The sequence below is a fragment of the Cataglyphis hispanica genome, chromosome 8, assembly GCF_021464435.1.
Source record: "Cataglyphis hispanica isolate Lineage 1 chromosome 8, ULB_Chis1_1.0, whole genome shotgun sequence".
NCBI lineage: Eukaryota > Metazoa > Arthropoda > Insecta > Hymenoptera > Formicidae > Cataglyphis > Cataglyphis hispanica.
Genome location: NC_065961.1, coordinates 6,007,253 through 6,027,675, shown reverse-complemented (window position 1 = coordinate 6,027,675; position 20,423 = coordinate 6,007,253). Strand labels below are relative to the sequence as shown.

The following is a 20,423-nucleotide window of genomic DNA, read 5'->3' as shown; positions in this document are numbered from 1 at the left end:
GTGCACCCGTTTTCTCCTTCTTTTATATATTCTGACTAAACCCTTGTTCTTATTGATTCGTCTTTGGATTCTTTCACGTTATCGATTAGACACTATATATTGCATCACAATTTTGTTACATAGAAAAAAATATCTCTCACGTGTTTATTACAATCGTTATGTTTTTTGTTTTATTAATTAAACAAATTTTATTGTATCATATAATGTTCCTTCCCTGCTAAATTTTAAAAAAGTAAAAAATTATAATTGTCTTTTTTAAAAAAAAAAACATGGATCATGAGAAAGATATAATATTCATATATAATTGCCATATCATAACATTTTGCTTGTTCGCAGAATTATATTGAATTAATATCTCCCTCTTTCTCTTTTCATCTCTCTCTCTCTCTCTCTCTTGCTCTCTCTCAGTTTAATTTTGTTTTATTAAACATTAAACTGTGTTAATATATCCTGGATATACTAACTAGGAATGATGACCTAAATTTGTTATACAACTCCGCGAATGTGCATTGTGCCTAGATCAATTTTGCGTTTCATTAAAATCATAACATATTCTCTAAAAACAATTAAATCTTTTATGAACAAATAATGGATATTTAAGCGTACGTATAATTCATCAAAACGAAAAAAATATTGTTTTATTATACAAAGTATTGAACTGTTAATCGTTAATCATTCTTTTTCCTATATCAGAAAACATTGAATATTGCATAATTTTTAATTAATTTCTAATTAATAAAATCGCGAATAGATATCGCGTTCTCACTGCTTGATGAAATGGAAGTAGACTCCATATAAATATAAATTTTTTTCGATTTAATTAGCTATCGAAAAGATTTACATTAAATTTGAAAAGCTTCAACGTATGTTATGTACGCATACACGCACATATACATACATTTACACAGAGATCGAAGGAAACATCTGCATTTTTCAGGATTCGAATATATTGCATCATTTGTGCATTTTTCAGCGTTCGCGAATCGTATTACGGATATATGTACTCAAACCCCAAGATAGTGGCCGAACTTTCTTGCAACATTACTTACGGTTAGAGAATCGAAATCCTGTACGAAAGAATTATTCTTTCCATTGATCTTCTACCTTGTCTAGTATAAGAAGAATTCAGTGTACATATACGCACATAGATCTCACATACAATACTTCTCATCTTCGCATAAAATCAAAAAAATTAATTTAAAAAACCATATCTCAAAATAAAAAAAAAAAATAAATAAATAAAAATAAAATTATCTATTAATAATTTAACCCATATGCAATAATTATATTACACTCTAGTCAAAATAAATATATAAAACTTTCTTCGTTAATTATTTTTATGTGTGGCAACAATCATTCTATAAATAGAAAAAATATATATTCTAGATATTTTATTCTAAAATGATAAATCTGTTACACACATACATATATATTGTATTTATACGTGTATATATAAATATATAAAGTATATTTAACACATTTTAATTTTTTTACCTGTTATACTGTTTATTTAAATTTATTTTATCAGTACTTTTCTTTTAATTAGCAGTATTTTAATTTTACAAAATGAGATCCTAAAAGCGATCGCTCAAAGACATATTTCACAGTTAAAAGCTCCGGAAAAGAATCGAGTTCAACTCGATCTGCCTGAGGCTAATACAAGTGCACGATGTATCCATCTACATGCGGAAGTGCCACATGACATTATATTGTCACTGCACTCGCTCACGTTTCGCAAATTTTCCATTGACTTTTAAACATCCCTCCGATCCCGAAAAACGTCGAAACGCGGGGATCAAAGTTCATACGTTTTTTGTTTTTTGTTTTTATAGAAGATAAATTTAAAGAGAAAACAAGAGAACAATACTATAGATAAAATTACGCGTCGTATTTAGTGGCATTATGATTGAGTTATTATTTAAAACATAGAATTCCGAATTATCGATAAAATTAAATTTTGAACAAAAAATAAATTAGTCGCTATTAAAAATTCAGCAAAAAAATATAATCAGTCAAATAAATTCTAATCATAATTTTCCCGTGATCAAATACGTCCAACTATTTTTTATGACATGAAAATAAAAAAAAACTGCCAATCCGGTGGCAAAAATGCTTAGTGGAAACTATTGAGAAAAATAACTTAATGCTTTGGAAATATTTTGATTAAATAAAAAAAAATAAAAAAAAAATTTAGAAAAGTTCGGTTTATATTTGACTTGTCGATGTTTGGTCAATGGCCAAATATATAATGGTCAAATAATGGCCAAATACATAAAATAAAAAAGTGAGAAATCTCAAAAAGAATTTTACTTATTTTGTAATAATGCTTGCAACATTCTTAATTATTCAAATTAAACGAATGCAGCACATAATATTGCAGCAAACAAGTTTTTCATTTGATCGAGAAATAACATCTATCATTATCAATCATCTAAATTAATTAATGCATGCGTTATTTTATGCGCAAAAACTGTTTTTCGTTTTTCCCGTAATTTCTCAAATTTTTTGATATAGTGCTTTTATATTATGCTTTATATTATACATTTTTTTTTTGCATTATATATTATACTTAACACATAAATGAATAGAAATAAGCCTGATTAATTTATAGCTTTAAAATACAATGTTTCTCAACAAAATTTTTATGATATATTTTTATGATATGTACGTTTATTTTCATAAAATATGCAATGACATGAAATACTGATATAAAAAGATTATCATTTTACTCTTTTATATACATATATAAAAAGTAGAAAACTGCAACGAGTTTGCAAAGAGAGTTTTAATGCTGGATGGCCGTCCACTTTTATGTTCAAACGCAACCATAATCTCAGAAGCATTCGAGGTTTCTCTTTGCTCTCGTAAGAATCTCTATTAGATTTCCCCGGAACGGCATCGTTCTTACGCTCGTTCCGATCGCCGTGCAATGCGTTATCACGAGAATTCTCTGCTCTGTGACCGCGCAAAATTGCAAGAAAAAGAGGTGAACGGGGCAAAAGGCTCATTTCGTTAAAAGGCTACGTTCGCATCCTGAGCTCTTGTTCTTAATGGATCAGTCGATCCGTTTAGTGAAACGGAGCACTGGGATAAGAACCGCTTTGCAGGCCGGCCTGCAACAAAGTGTCGTTCTCATCTGGATCGCGACGTGCATCCCGATTTCATGTCATCCGCGATGCATCCTCGTGCTTCTCAAGATAAGTCGACTCTGCTCGCTCAGTAGTACCTGAATGAGATGAGTGCTTTCTACAAAAGCTAGTGTGCAAAGGCAGATATTTGTGTCAGAGAACAATCAAGACTATATATATCCGGATTGTATAATATTTATATAAAGATATAATATTTATAAAATTCAGAATTAGAATTTATATAAATTTCTATAATAAATTTTTTGCTCTCTAAAAAAGAAATAATTATTATTCGATTCGAAATAATTATTATTTCGATTAATTAACGCGTTCAAACACCAATGATAGATAGTGTTTTTGAAGAAAAATAAATTTGAAATAAATAGTAAAATATAAGTGAAATAAAAGAGAATTTATATAGCTAAAACATCACTCTACTATTTTATTTAAGAACAATATTTTGTTAAAAAAAAATTTCGATTTGCAAACATAAATCATAAATTCTCCGTCATAATATCGATTGTATACTTTCTTTTCTTCGCTCACGATCGTTCGGATGATGTATAGGTGAAGTGGTAGTGGACAAAACTTTTCTCGGCACGTTAAGATCTCGAAACGTGGAATACAAAGCCTGTTCTCGCGCGAGTAATTAAAAAACTTGCCGCGCACGTTGCAGCGAGAGGAAGTTTGGCCGAGCGAGTCGTCTAAATCATCGTCAATGTTCCGTAAAGATGAACGAGAAGAATAAGCTTTCAGAAAGGCGGTATTGTCCTTTCTTTCGACAGTATCCTAATATTCGGTGGCCCTAACAATTTTCTCTCTTTCTATTATCATGTCATTTTTTTACAACTCTTAAAAAATGCCCCGCAAGTCTTCACGATCCGCGTGGAGATGAATGGGTTAACCCATCTTTCGAAGAGTAACTCCAAAACTTTCGTTCAATGAAGATTACTAAAGTTTTATTATTAACATCGTGCAGTTCGGGGTATCACAATAGCGTCGTTTTACGGCCGTTATACCGTTGCACGCGTCTTTGACGGAACAAAAGATGTTTTTCGCGCGCTCATTACGAAGTTGGAAATGACTTTCCGGATTTATGAACCCGTTTCTGCTCCTCTTATATGACTCGCATGCCAGCACATTCTTCGTAGAGTATCGAATTCTTCTATCTGATGCTTTTATATTAAAAAGAAACACGTAAAATATCTCAGTTTTATTACTTTCCAATTTTTAAATAAATTAATGTCTAATAATTTTCCAAATTACCTTAAATAAAATTAATTTTTCTAAAAAAAAATTCCATCGAAATAAAAGCACAAAATTATAAGAATGCATAACTCTTATAAAAATCTCTGCCAAGTAACAATTGTACGTACATTTTCGAATTCTCGCTAAGGGCAGGGAAGCCGCGAAGGGATAACAATGAATAAAAAATCAAGCTAAGTACTCCGATTACCAAGTCGTTCCCCAGAGGGCTTCTCTCAAGTTTCAAGACAAAAGTTAAGCTGAGGAGAGGAAGATCGAAGATCCAGGTCGCTGGATTGGCAGATCGATGGCGAGCCTGCGAGAGCATCGTGTTTGCTTTTCGATCTACCAATCCCACCGAATTGTGCAGATAAAAGAGAGGGAAAGAGAAAGAGAGAGAATTTTCCTCTTCCCGCGCATGAGAACGCAAAGCGCTTCTCCGAAAGGTGTCGTAGCTCAGCTTCCGAAGCCACCAGAGATGGATAGCTCAACGAATGGTTCTCGAGCGTCTTTCCGGAGCGGTCAGGTGATAAGTGCCGCGTATAGGTATCCGATTAATCCCGCCGATATATCCGCGGCAGCGTTTTCTCCCCGAGACGCCTTCGTTCGTTCGAAGACGCGGACAAAGCTCAGCGACTCGCCGAGGTGCCGGCCCCGCGATTTGTCAGGCCCGGAACCGCCAAGATCGTTTCGCTCTCCCGACGATGCGAGGCGAAGCAAAAGAAACGACGGGGCTCGCGATGTCGTCCATAACGGTGGACGCGTCCTTTCGGGTTCTGCTTCGGGTTTCCTCAAGAGAAAGGTCGTAGAAAAGAACGAGCGCGCTTTGTTACGAAGAACGTAACATTTTGCAGATTCGCGTTGTCGTTGCATTCCGTGTATTTCTTTTATAGACAATCACGTTTACTGTATAGCATCTGCGCATTGAATTATTAACTGTAACTCGCTGAATCTTTTACGATTAAATGTATAAATCGCATGTCGCGCACATCAGATATTTATAAACATTTAATTTTCAAAAGAATATATGTTATATTTTACATGAGATGTACTTTTTTAATTAACGACAGAGCTCAAATCATTACATTTCCCCCAAAATTTGTAAATTAAGAAAAATAAAAACAAAAAAAAGGGAGAGATATCTTTTATATTCCAAATGTGCTATAATCCTCTTTTATTATTTCCGTATCCAAAATGGCACTATTCCAAGTTCAAAATAATTATTTCCTTTTTCAATCAATTATGGCAATTATGAGATCTATTGTGGGCTACGAGAAGCAAATATGAATGTATTCCCCCACAATTCGGAAGTCACGCTATATCACAAGAATACAATTTCCTATGATACAACATGGTGATGATTTATCTGCCAGCACACGGACGGATTTCCTCCGTTTTTCGCTGCGTACGCCCAAGCGTCCAAAATTAATTTGGTTCGCGGCTGTGGCGCTTTTCTCCGCCGTTGTTACGCTAGGGAGCAGTTTGTAGTACCGGATAAAAAGGGTTAGCCAGCGAGATTACCGCTAATCTTTATTTATAGGCAACGTAGTAGAGAATCGTGAACGCGCTAATTTCTTTAATTATAACGACTGTTGGCCACAGTCGAACCGAGAAACCGATGCTGTCTAATTTATATCGATTATTAATAACATTGTGCTTGAGTTGCGAAGAATACCCGTTAGTCAACATATTATAAATAATTAGACAATACAAATCAAATGATAAACTGCAATATTGTACATGAATATTGGGAGGAAAAATGAATTCGGATCAAATCAGGGACGGCGATGTATGATTCACGTTGTTTTTTTCTCCATTTAAGATGACTGACATAGGATTTCTACCGTAATAAAGTTTTCCGTTATTAGCCGCAAGCGACATTATAGAAAATCGATGCGCAATGCATCTCGACGCATTCGAACCCATTTATTGGAAACAGACAACGCCACGTTCATACGTGTTAACATCAAATCACCGGCCTCGTTCCCAGAGGTTCTATTTCCTGCTCGGAAACAATCACGTCGCGCCGTCGTCGTCGTTACCTCTTTCCTCCAATTTCCAGCCACGTGTATCGATACCGCCAGTCCTCTTTTCCGTTTTCCATCTCGTAATAGGGGAGAATCATGTGTCACCGGTCTTTACACACGCTCCATCTGTGCGCGCAGCCTCCGAGCCCGCACGCCTGGAACGGTTCACGTCAAAACCAGGGACTTACCCGCGTACATATTCCATTATACAATGGAAAAACAAGCGATGGGTTGCTGCACGCGACATGGGAAAATAGGATTTATTATCTTTCACGTAATCTTCTTCTGAAAGCGTGTATCAATATGTATGAAACACCGGCCGACCAGCCGGACGATCGAGAAACAAGTCAAGTTATTATATCGCGACAATTTTCATTTTCATATTAAAGAAACGAATATTGCCAGGATTATTAAAATCAATAACTTAAGAAAATGTAGTAATCGAAAAAAAATATCAAAAATCATTAAAACTAACATCCGTAATAAAAAATAAATTAATAATAGAATATGAAAAACAAGCGTAATTTCTTATATTTTCTTATATTTTGCATATAATATTAAGATAAAGATAAAAAAATTATAGATATTATATTAGAAATAATATAATATCGATATTAAATATTATTGTAAAAATTATTATTATAACTGATATTTTTAATATAAAATATCGAGATAATGACAGACAGAAAATAACGATGTTTTACAATCCTATAGTATCCGATATATTATTGACACACTTAGATACGCGAGAGAACGCTTTCTGTCTTTAAACGCTTCATTTAATTTTGACGGGTGATTTTCTTTTTTTTTTTCGTGCCTAGTTGGTTTCATCACAGGGAAAACAACCCGGGATTATATGCCATCATCATCCATCATTTCCGACAGCTTTCTGCTCTGACTTTATTTCGCTGGTCGAATACGACATTTCGATTCCGCACGAGCATGCCGAACATTTTGACGTGATATATATAGCTTCTCTTTCTCTACTACATTTTTAAAAATTCCATCCGTGCTAAAATTGCGACCGAAGGGATCACATGAATTAATTACGCGCTGGACGATATCGCAGCCACGTTGTCCCAGAAATGAAATGCAACCAAGATCAAATTTAATGAAATTATACTGTATGGTTCGATCGATTGTTTCAATTTTGATTTTATCTACAATTTTGTCCCAGATATAGACCGTTTATATTGAACTTCGAAAACGTGTCTTTTGATAAATTTGAAAATCATCTTTGTCCAAAATTCATGGAAAATTTTATTTGGAATGTTTTGGAGCACAATATTATATTAAAAATTTTCAACTCTAGATATTTTGACAAGCTATTCAATTAAAATTGTATTATATTATGAAATTAATTGAACAATATTTTATGTGACAGTCCAATTATTTTTTCTATAAGTTAAATTTTCTATAATTCTAAATGTTTAAAAAAAAAATCGCTTTTTATGAAAATGTATCAAAAATTTACGAGAAGTCACAAATAATATAATAATACAAGATATAAAACTTTGAAAAATGCAAGAAAAAATTTTGTTTCAGTGATGAAAGCGTCTTTCAGATATTATCAAAATAATCAATCACAAATATAATATATTGACTTTTTGTCAGAAATTATCAATAGTAATGTCCGCCAATACATTCCGATGATGAATCGGCGAGATAGCGGCAGTTCGCGTGAAGGAAATCGGTGTAGAACGTGGGAAAAGCCGCATGTTCACATAATCATCCCAACTAACCATCGTGGATGGCCAAGCTAATCGCGCGCTGCAAATGAGCTGTTTAGTTTTGCTACGTCCGATTACGTGTCAGTTCCGGTGAGATAACGTTTGTATAGATTCTCAGTTCGTATATCCCATCCGCGAATGCGCAAAGCGGCTGTGGATTCCAGGGATTTTCTGCGCGTGTCGTCGTTAAATTCAGCTGTGAAATTGCGGCGCAACCTTTAGTCTCGTTACCAAGCTGTCAGAGACAAATCTCGCAATTTGGGTCAACGTGGTCAAAATCGGGCTAACCCCCGCTTAAAGCTGACCTCGCCACGTCGCAATCGTGAGATATTTTACGGCAAATTATTCTCGCGATATTGCGCCAGATTCGAGTTTGCGGCTGTTCCTTCGGTCTATATCGCTCTCTTTCGTGTTTCCAAGTTTAATCGCAAACGTGAATTCGAGATCAATGTGACACATGAATTCAAAAATTTTAGTTGTATCAAAAAATAAATTTTTTTAACGAAATATATTTATCTCAAATATAAACTATTAAATTCTCAATGCCAAACTTAATACTATGTTTTTATTATGCTAGGATAAAAACAAAAATAAAAATTACAAATTTAAATATCATTATTTTACTTTCAACTTTTCTAATACATTTAATATTTTTTATTTTGATATCGTTTATGCACCATTAAAATGCAATAAAAAAAAATTAATTTTACAGACTGTTTAAAAAAAAAATTATATTAATAATGTTTGTGTGTGAAAGATTCGATTTCTTAAAATCGAAGAAAGCAATATTGAAGAAAAAGAAGAAATCGAATAATAAATATATACAAGTATATATATATATATATATATATATATATGTCCTAATATATGTTTCAATACATGCTGCTTTCGTATCAATCACATTTGAAACCGAGTTTGTACACGTAACTGCACTTTCCGTGCAAGGACCGTTCGCCATTTTAACGGGTACTTCAATCAGATTTACAAATATCAACGTGACAACATCCCCCAAAGCTCTAATAAACACTTTCGCATTTGTGATATTGCCGATGAAAATCCCAGCTTGATTTGTTCGTCTCTCTTTTCGCTCGTATTGGTCCGCCGACGATTCTCGAATTGCGCGGGACGTAATGAAAATCCGATTAACTCTAGCGCAATTATTCTCCTCGATGCAATTATAAGCGATTCTCGTTTTATCTGTTATATATATATATATATATATATATATATATACAAAATGAGATATATTTTTTAAATTCACAATATTTACATGTCCGTTTAGTCCAGAAATTCCGCCGCGTAATTTTATAGCGTAATTATACACAAAATCAATAATAACGCGCTGGCATAATGATACTGGCTAATGAAGAAAATCGTAATTATCATTAACGTATATAAAAACACTCTAATTATTATATCTCGAATACAAACGCAACGTAAAGAAACACAGAATAGCGATATATATGTATTAAATGCAGAAAGCGTAAAATAACATAGCGTAAAATAACGTAACGCAAAGTATAAAATAAGTATGAGTTCAAAGCTAGGTGAGATTACAATGGAAAAGTAACTCGGCAGTGAAAACTATATAATGCTACAAACTGAAATCTTTCTTTCACGGCACAAAATCACGGCAAAGAGAAAGAGTGAGTGACTAGAGGAGAAAAAGAGAGAGAGATGAGATTGAAAATATAATGTCGGTGGATTTTTAAATCTTCCTCGCGCGAGAACGCTGCTGCATTTAAAGCATTAGGTCGTTCACGACCATCGCCGAGATTGAACCGCGCTCGATCAGCCGGAGAAATCCCTTGTAGCCCTGCTCCGAAATCAGCGGAGCCTGATTTATGCGTCTTCCCACGTGTCTCACAAATTTCCCGGCAACCTTCGAATTTCCTGCTGCGGCCGCGTAATCCAACGAAACCCGAGTTCGTCCATGCCGAACATACATACATTGGTGGTGGATCGTTTCGACCAACGTCATCGCGGTTAAGATCAAATTGGCAGTTTCGAATCTGCCGTGTTTTATGAGGAGAAAAGAGCGAAAAGGGAAGAGAGGGCCGATCTCAAAACGTGCGTTGAGAATTTATGATTTCAGTAAAAATACATCGCCGACATTTTCCGAGCCGGGTCAGTTCCGGATTAAAAAACTTTCCGTGACCATACGAAGCGCTAAGCGTTAACTCAAATTGAAATTAATTGCAAAATTAAAAAGAAGTTTCAGAAAAATTGCCTGCAATTATGTAACCATGTCGTTACATAATGTTAGAAAGAGAATAATCAGTATTCTTTTGTGACGTGGACGAATAATGCCTTAAAATCTGTAACTCTTGTGATCTTTTCTCTTGCCTCAAAGTTACATATTATACATCAAATTTCCTTATCTTTCAGAATATCAATATTCTTTTAAAAAGCTTCAAGTAAAGAAAGGTTCTTTCGCTGTATAATAACTTGATACAACTTAATACAACACATTTATGCCAAAATTTATATTTTGATAAATTTGATAAATATTTTCATAATTAAAATTTGCTAAAGGGGAGCCTTTCTCTTGCTCGATGAAATATGTATAAGCTTCAAATACATTGTATAACAATATATGCAATATATTTAAGATTAAATCTAAATTAAAAGATTAAAAAGAGATAATTCTCTCTAAAAACATCTTTTGTAAAAAAAAAAGAATAAAATAAAATTTAAATAATATTATCATCTAAATTGTATGATTGTAATCATTAGAGAAATTTTTCAAAAAATACATTCCGCCAATAAAAGATACCTAAGCGCAAGGTACATCTACCACCAGTGATTATCAAATTACAGCATCTAACAGACACAATGCCTGAAGCGCGTTCGTGATCGGACATCCATCAAATCATCGATTCACTGAGATTTCAACAGTAACTGTAGCCACGATCCTTTCAACCTGCCATACGTCACGTACATCGAACGCCTCGCTTCGGCGCTTTCGAAGCGTAATCCCCGGGGTATAGCTCGCCCGCGCGAGTCAATTTTTGCGACAAAAGTCCGGTCGAACAACACGCGGCCGCACCCAGTGAAATGTAACCCTTACACCGGCCCAAATTACTCTTTCCGGGAACAAAAACTATATATTTTCGCAATTCGTAGCACGTTGTACTCGACCCGATCCCATCAAAAGGAAAATAAAAAAAGGAAAATTGAATATACCCGAGACAACACTCGGTGGAGTAATTTAGACGCACACCCTTTATCATATATATAGTAGACTATATATATATATATAGTATATAATATCATGTAATTAAGATCTCAAATATATTACAATATACATTTATCATACAGTTTATCACTATCCAATGCTGTACTTCATGCCCATAAATAGGAGCCACTTCCAATAGATACATGATATTCTAAACTATATATATGCTTACAGTGGCTTTATAATTGAATAAAGCTATATATACCGTATAAAACATCATTCAACTAAGAAAAGTGATTACATGGGAGAAACGTCGGCTATCAAAAGTTTGAAACATATGTAATTAAAATAAATATTCAAAGTTTGCAACATACGTAATTGAAATAAATATTCAAAGTTTGCAACATATGTAATTAAAATAAATATTCTCTATCGTTTTTACATAAACATTCTTCATCGAGCTACATAAAGAAGACAGTAAGAGTACAGTTGGAACGATTTTTCCTTTTTTGCGTGCGTCATCTTGCCGAAATGTATCGACATTCACTGCACCGATGGCAGCTGCTCCTACACATACATCGTGTAACTATAAGATCGCTGCATGTACGCCGGCTTCTCTTCCATCTAATCCTCTTCGAACGGCACTATACGAAACGAGACAAAAACCTTGCTTCTTTGTTCTGGCACGTTGTCCTCGTGCAACGAGCGCGAGTTACAACGTTGTAACCGCACGACACGCCAGGTGCACCCACACCTACGCGACAGTGCCGTGTATCCGCTTTACGGACCACGCGGGGTCATAACTTTGCGGGCGAGGTATCGCGTCTACTACAACATCGCATAGTGTTGGTGTGACGGCGATTTTTAGTCCCGTTGCTTTATCGACAAGTCTGCCCGTTATTTATTATTCCCCCGTTATTGATCAGTGCGAATCACCGTCGCACCCTTGTAAAACTCGGTCGCGGAATATGGACGCGCTCGTCGCGAACAATGATAAATTATTTCACTATGAAACGCCCGCGTTTTAACTTAAGCGCGGATATTTGTGCCGGGTTAATCAGAATGTACAACAAACGATATATAACGTGATTTGTGAAAAAGCTTTCCGAAAAACCAACACAAGTTATTTTATGATTCATAAGTGATCTCCGATCACATGTTTACATTAGCGGAATCCAACATCTATTTTTAGTATATTATTCTAACCGAAAATAGCTCATTGAAACGAGCAAAATTTTACGATTTAGAAATTCCTAATACATCGAATATGATATATTTAAAAAGATTATCATGACTATCATGCGATCGATAATACAAAATGTGATATTTTAAAAATTGACTATTATCAGATAATGTCCCGTCACGTGATATATTAAATAACGTCATGCTGTTTTTTTTTTTTTTTCATCGCAATACCATTCGGCGGCTTTCATTAGTAATTCGAGGTGATGTGCGATATTCGCGAGCACTCTGTTTCTGTTATAAAAAAGTTCTCATTTCCCGTCGATCCGCATCCGGAACTGTTTCCTGATCGTGACCTTTCGCATCCGACTATGTCGGAAGTTCGATACGAATTCCAATATGCGCAATGCGAGGTACGATGCCCTTATCATTGCATGGCGCAAACGTAAACGCCAGTCGATCGATTTCCGATGAAATACAATTCATTAACTTGATATGAATTTTCAAACCGATCTACAGACCTGAAGAGAAATCGCGTTGATGCTCGCACGCGCATCTTCACGAGCGCTGCGAACCCATTGCTCATATCGATTGTACATGCCGGTGTTATTAAATGAATCGGGACCGTACCATCAAATTGATTAATTTACCGTAGAGAAGAAAAAAAAATAGTGCATCACAACTGATGTCGATTCTCTTTCTGATCTTTTTTTCTTCTATAACGTATGAACGTATGCAAAAGTATTATCATTGTGTTTAAATGACATATTCTGATTGAATATTAAGAATTGATCAAAATTGATTATTGCAGATAAGTGACGTAAAAAATGTGTGTCAACTAAAGCAGATTTCAATTTAATTTTTCAAATTAAGATTTAAGAAAATAAGAAACATAAATTCTCGTAATAAGATTTGCAAGATCCGTTCGTACGCTTACTAATTCGACATTAACCTTCTTTAAGACCTTAAAATCTTTCTGAATCCATATTTCCCAAAGAGATGTATTCAATTATAAAATCGTGCTCTAAATTTTAATATCAAAAAATAATATTCTCTTATAGAACGAGGAATAAATTTATATTACAAAAAATATAATAATATTCTTAAAATATAGAAAATTAATTTATATTGTGATTTATCAATGCGCACACACTACAATTGATATTTTATGACTGTGTAATTCATAAAACTTTATCTTAGGCACACATAATTAAAGGAAGAATATGAGGAGCATTCTCAGCAAGAGAATTTATATTAATTCTCAGCAAGAGAGTCGACATGTTTCAAAAAAGGATAAACTTTTTCTTACAAAATTCAAATCTTATTCAAATGTTTAATCGCCGTGAGTTAATTACTAAAGTTCACGTAGTTCTGTAAAAAAAACGACATTTCTGAATATATTTCTTGGTTTCTACGTGTACCAATTAATGAAACGAAAAACTATACGTAAAAAGATATAAAATACTTTTAATATCTCCAAAGATCTTTGAGATTTATACATTTTCATATTTATATCGACGTAGCCAAAGTAGAATGCTGTAGTATCATTTTTTTCATATTCAATTTAAATTTACTTCGCTGTATGAAAATGTTTTTGCATAAAAAAAATTCTTTTCTAAAATCCGGTAAAAAATACTATAACATAAAGGTGCATTTTCCATTGCATAATAATAATATTAAGAGAATAATAATAATAATAATAATAATATAAGGAGAGAAAAAAAAATATATATATATATTATATAATATATAAAAACATAAATAAAAATAATTTCTTAAACGGATGTCTTCGCGAAAACTTTCAACATTATTATTATGACTGCCGAAAATATCGTCGGCAATTAGCGAGGAAGCTAGCACTAATATCAGTGAAATGACCGTCATCAGCGTGCGCAAACACGCTGTACGTAACATTTCATCCGCAAAACATATTCTAGTCTAAACTGAGCCATGCGCAAAACATCATCAACGGATAAAGGGCCAGGTCATGCAAGCTCGTCCAACCCTCCTCTATCCGTAAGCTGCAGATTAATCTGCGATCTGTGTCTTACCTGCAGGCCAAATACAAACTTGCAAGCTTATCTGATTCCGTCGCTTCTGTACCTAACAATCAATACTCAAGCAAATGCTAGCGACATAGGTCGACGACGAGAATCCACTATTTATTTGGATAACATCAACAATGATCATGCACGCAATTACAATGTATACTCGATTCATCAGTGAGTTGTCGGTGCGTATCTATCGTGGTTTTGACAATAAAATCAACACTAATAAATTTCACGAGACCGAAAAAAAAATGCTAAAAGTAAGTTAAAATTTTCTGCATGAAAATTTCAAAAAACAGTTTTAATCATGTTTTTAAAATAATGCAGTGCAGTTCCTATATGTATATATTTACATTGTTTTGGATGCTAATAAAAGTAGCTTAGCTTACATTTCGCTAAATAATATACTATTATACGAAATAATATAATATTATACGAAATGCATTATGGAAAAGAGAGCACTATTTCCACATAATATAACATGGCTTATGGATTTAATAATGTTGGTATAGATTTATATAAAGGCAGTGTACATATTTAGTTTAGTCTCACACACACAATTCGCAGAGATAGAATGTTATACAACGTAAACAAAAGATATTGAACAATCACATTCAACACTAAATATGAAAACACAAATCTTTAATTTTATAAATTGTTATGACTCACCAAACTGCATTCTCCTTGCCGTGAATAGCTTGCAGTCTGAAAGTAGAAATAATCTGTTAGTTACTCTTCGAAATGTCCGACTTAAATGAGTTGAGATCTTAGAAATATGAATATACGAGGAAGGCCAAATTACGCGATTATTTCCATTTCATTGCGACTGACAGAGCTGGTAAAATACTTAAAGCTTTATGCAACCGCTTAACGAGTTTCGCGACTTAGTGGACATGCTAATTTCCGATGCTGACATTTCTATGTTGTGTGTCACGCAGGTACGTTCACTCGCGATCAGAGAGTCTTGAGTGGAAGTCTTGTACAAGGGAATCGCAACGTCAGCGGCGTACCGGCTTTCGAGACGAACGTGCCACGGAATGTCACTACTGCGGTCGGTCAGACCGCTTTTCTTCACTGCAGAGTTCATCAGTTAGGCGACAAGGAGGTGAGTGACAACATAATTCCTACATTTCGCAGCTCTTCCCGTTCAGACAACTCGCTAATTACGCTCGGAAATACCGACGGTATTTCAACGAAAGCTTTGCTCGAGCATCAGTTACGCTTTAAATAAGTAGCCAAAAGATTCGCGTAATATCAGTTTTTCTTACTGCAATAAATCTTTAAAATGGATAATTAAGAGAAAATGATTTCCCTCAAGTAAAAAAGACATTAAACGTCGTTAATTATTCTGGATGAGAGCAACTTTGGGAAGACAGATATCAAGCCTAATAAATTATTTTATTCAGAAGATAAAGATTTTATTAAATCATAAAAAATACTACTACTTTATGCGTTGATTAAATTCGACAACAACAAGTTTATGAAGTTCGTTTATGGCGCAGAGACGCAAAATAAAATATTTAAAAAAAAAAAATTTGTTTGAACCCTCGAGAGAAAAAGTTCACACAATCTTTTTAGTCGTGATTCTTAAATGTGACATAGTTATTAGGAAGAAAAAAAAAAAAAAAACTGCAATATTCTCGTTGCGTCAAAGGTAGAGCGGAGGTTGCTGTTGAGGTTATTGCTTCACCGTTTTTCAAAATCCTCAATCCCAGGCATGCCTCTCTGTCAGGCTATACAGATCAGAGTTGCTGGGTTAACATCACCACAAGGCTGGCCTGCGGTTTCCTGGTTAGATCGTTGATAGAATATGCATGACGCCTGTTTGAAGGGTTAAACCTGCTCAAAGGCGAATGCAGATATGCCGGCTATTATCTTTCCAGATTTTTGACTAAGAATCGTGATTAACTAGTAATTGAATTCGTCATGCTTTTCACAGAGCTTTCTTGGTTTTTTTTTTTGCTATTAGTCGAGCCGTATGTATCGAATTTATAAGCTTTTAATAGAAATATATAACTGCATAATTATTCAAAAAGGAAAAAAAAATGATAATATAATAAATATTTTTATATAATAAATAATAATAAATTATATAATGCCTATTGATCACAGGAATTTTAATATAATTTTCTTGCGTACGTTCTGTTAAAGCTTAATATTTAATCAAGCCGCGCAATCTTCCGGTTATCATGCTGGAGATCCCGCAGCATGCGAAGATTCCCTATTTCGTGAAGTTCCAGCCTAGTTCACGGAATATACGTCAGAGAAATGTATCGACGTTACCTGCATAACACGACTCGATATTACGTAATTCGATAAATACCGATACCGTAAACAGGGTTTCTCAAAGTTTTAGAAAATATTGAATTTATTGCATTAAATACCGCAAATTTAAGATATCAGAAACATTCTGAAAAATACTGAACTAAAATCGCGTAATCATAATTATGAAAATTTAAACGGCGTTTGCATAATTAATACGTACCTCGCGTGTAACTTTGCTTTTACACGGGAATACTCGCTCTTTTACAGTTGAATTGTTGTAAAATATCTTAGTACGTGGGAAGAGGCAGTTGGACTGATTACTCGTTAACGACCCAATTATTCACAAGCGGGTCAATAACGTGAGTTTCAGCTATTTCCGGGAGGAAGAACGGAGATGGTGTATGTTCGATCACGCATCACCGATAACTTGCAAACGTCACGATCGCATTTTCACTCCGATAATTACAGGTTAACCGCGATGGATTTACGATGAGATTCGTGCGAATCACGCACGGAATTGCGTCAAAGTTTTTAAAATAAATTTTTCGTGATATATGTTCCTCCATATTTACGTAGCTGCTCGCGATATAAAAATGTGTTAATATACGAGCTTTCGCGAACTCTAATAATGTCGAAGAAACGCTCTTTTCTAAACAAAGCACGAGCATGAGAGATATATGAAAGTGCCATTATTACGCTATGTCGCATCGAAATCATAACTGCTACATTTTCGAGCAAAACTACGCTCCACGAATGTCACGCATCGGACACACACACACACACAATAATACGTTTCTCATTTTACGAGAGACATACGGCGCCACATATACTCTTATTATTAGAGAAGAACAATTGCACGTCGAAATATAATGAGGTTGCTCGTGCGCCAAACCAATTACGAAAATTTTCGCCCGTTTTCTCGACTATACCAAATCGAGCCCACATCTCAAAAGAAGGAAAGACATAGGAGAGCTCAATCATTGAGGAAAAACGTGCTGATATTGTTCCCGCAGCGATGGTACCCGGTGGAGCTGAGGTGGCGATAACCGACAGGTCGAATCGTAATAAATTACACGTGAAAATCGCAGGTCGTTTCTTGTGACTGGACGCCTTATCACGTCTTGACACGCTCCCGAATGATTGGCTTAAGATTGGGATTGCCGATAGACTATCTTGGAACTTACGATAGAGTTGCGGAGTATAAAAAAAAGATCATTTGTGCAATGTAAGAATGGATAGTTGAAAATAAAATGAGAGGCGCAGTTCTCATGTATTATAATAGAATGGCAACTATCGTAAATTTTTGTGCATAATTATATACATATATATAATTAATATATATTTTCTTCTCTAATAATATATACATAACACTATCACATATAATACAATATTATATATAATATTTCATAAAAATTAATGCAAGCTAGCAAAACTTAATGAGACATATAATAATATATTTGCTTGGTATACTAGAATAGATTTGACGAATATAGTTTGCGAGATTTTTTCGTCGAAAATATTGAATGACAAAATAAAAAAAAAAAAATATATGGAGTTACTTTAATATTCAAGCATTGCAAAAATTTTCGAATTTTATTAATTTATATCTTATAACATTGAAATTCGCTATTGAAATTCAAAAATTCTGCGCATAATAGCGTAGGTAACTGTGTATTGCTCTGTGTTCCGCGGTTATACACGTTAACTTGAGAAAGTCGGTGGTTTGACTTACAGAAAGTTGGCAGCGTATATGAAGTTATTGCGGGGCAAATGTTTGGAGCTAACTGAGACATTTGCGCGTCACTCCTTTTCCGACTTAGCAAAGCTGTTTACAACATATCCTCGACTTTTGTGAACTCTCGATATAAACATATTGTTTATGTTGTTATATGTATACTTGGGAGGGACGTATTTATATTTATTAAACTCGATCGATTTTCCTCTTTCGATATGAACATATTGTTTATACTGTTGTTAAAATATACATACTTAAAACGTATTTAAAATATTTTTTAAGTACACTATTTTTTTGGCAAAAATGCTCGCTTTTATTCGGAATATTTCTATTTCACCCTTGAATCAAAATCAATAGAATGAAATATATTTAAAAAAAAAAGAAAACCAATATAATTACGATATGTAATATACCATATGTGTATAAAGAGAGATCTTGTAACAAAAAAGTTGAAATTAAAATAAAAATTTTAAGCTACTATTACTGTGTAGAAATGCAGAAAATAAATATTTTATTCTGCATTTTTATTCTGTACTTTTCTCTGTTTTCTTATCATCATTCAATTTACATGTACAAAAATTGCAAAATCTGCAGAGAAAATTATTCACACACATACACACACATTTTTCTCTAATTATATTTTATTTTTGTTCGCAAATTAATTTCGTAATTTAATGTTATTCGACTACGAGATAATATAGGAAGACTAAGTACTCATATGTACTTCCGGCGTTAATCGAAGTTGTAATCGTTCTGCGTTTAGTGACGTACTCGTTGTATCTCGAAAGTTTGTGAGTGGTATTTACGTTGACACATTGTATCAGAGAGCTTCAGCAACTCGAAATCAGGACATTAACTACGTTCGCACGTGCAACTTGGTACCGCCATATGCAGCTTATACAGAGTGCTCATCCGTAAAATGGAAAGGCAACATTTGCATTGCTAATTCTATGCGTTGCATTACGCGCTTGTTGACCCGAAATAATATTCCAAAGGAAAAGTCATCAACTTCCTCTCTGTTATATAATGTATAATGTATTTGTATATTTCGAATTATACAAAAAAAAGTTGAATAAACACACAAGGAAATAACTATTTCTCTAACTGAATTTAGTTAGTCTGCGAAACGCTAAATTTGTCCTTCTCTTTAAGAAATTTGTATTCAGTATTATAAAAATTATTAATATTTTTTAACAAAAATAATTCTCAGTCTTATTCTTTCCAATTTATAATATCCGCCATCAAAATATCTTTCGATAATATTTTAACTTTATATTATAATGAATGACATATCTGTTCAAAAACTATTTTATTTTAGTTCAGAACTATTTTATTTTAGTTCAGAATCTTCATCCCTTAACTTCTACCTCTCGTCAAGAGGTTTCTGAGAGTCTCCGGCATTTATACCATATAATCCGGTCGTGTAAACGATCCTTTCACCCAGGTCGATTTACTTGAGGGAAAATAAATTTGGACGAATCTGCCGGATTCCCGCTTCGGAATTCCGCGCGATAAAGTTATATCGGCGAGACGTCGCTGTATATATTCAAAGTGACGGAAAGAAAACAGCTCGGTAATTCGATCGTTTCAGCGAAGCCCACAGCTCTTTTCCCGGTTTGAATAAATATCGCGCCGGGGAGCGGAAATGTCGTTCATCTCGAGGTTTTCTCTAACTCGAGTCCCGACCCAAGATTTACGCGCGCGACCTTGCGAACAAGGAGGGTAGAGCGGATTTTCGATGTAGATGATCAGTGCCGTTACGGGTTTGTTTGAATAGCGAAGCAAGCGTAACTGCGGAATGCCACATTGTAGATCCACGTTGAGAAATGCGAAATGTTGCGAAAACGGACGCGGATGCCTTATCTTCTTGCAATTTAATACATAA

At 34.3% G+C, this 20,423-nt stretch overlaps 1 protein-coding gene and 1 long non-coding RNA gene across 2 annotated transcripts in view; one reads left to right on the top strand and one right to left on the bottom strand.

Annotated features, from left to right (window-relative positions):
- Nucleotides 1-20,423, top strand: part of LOC126851581 (zwei Ig domain protein zig-8) — a 281,824-nt gene that overhangs the window by 47,183 nt on the left and 214,218 nt on the right. Inside the window, exon 2 of the mRNA XM_050595691.1 lies at nucleotides 15,477-15,643. Within this exon, the coding sequence (XP_050451648.1) occupies nucleotides 15,477-15,643 (167 nt within the window). The remainder of the gene's footprint in view (nucleotides 1-15,476; nucleotides 15,644-20,423) is intronic.
- The window catches only part of LOC126851595 (uncharacterized), a 282,884-nt gene that overhangs the window by 198,433 nt on the left and 64,028 nt on the right, over nucleotides 1-20,423 (bottom strand). Inside the window, exon 3 of the long non-coding RNA XR_007687717.1 lies at nucleotides 15,208-15,243. This is a non-coding gene — a long non-coding RNA (uncharacterized LOC126851595). The remainder of the gene's footprint in view (nucleotides 1-15,207; nucleotides 15,244-20,423) is intronic.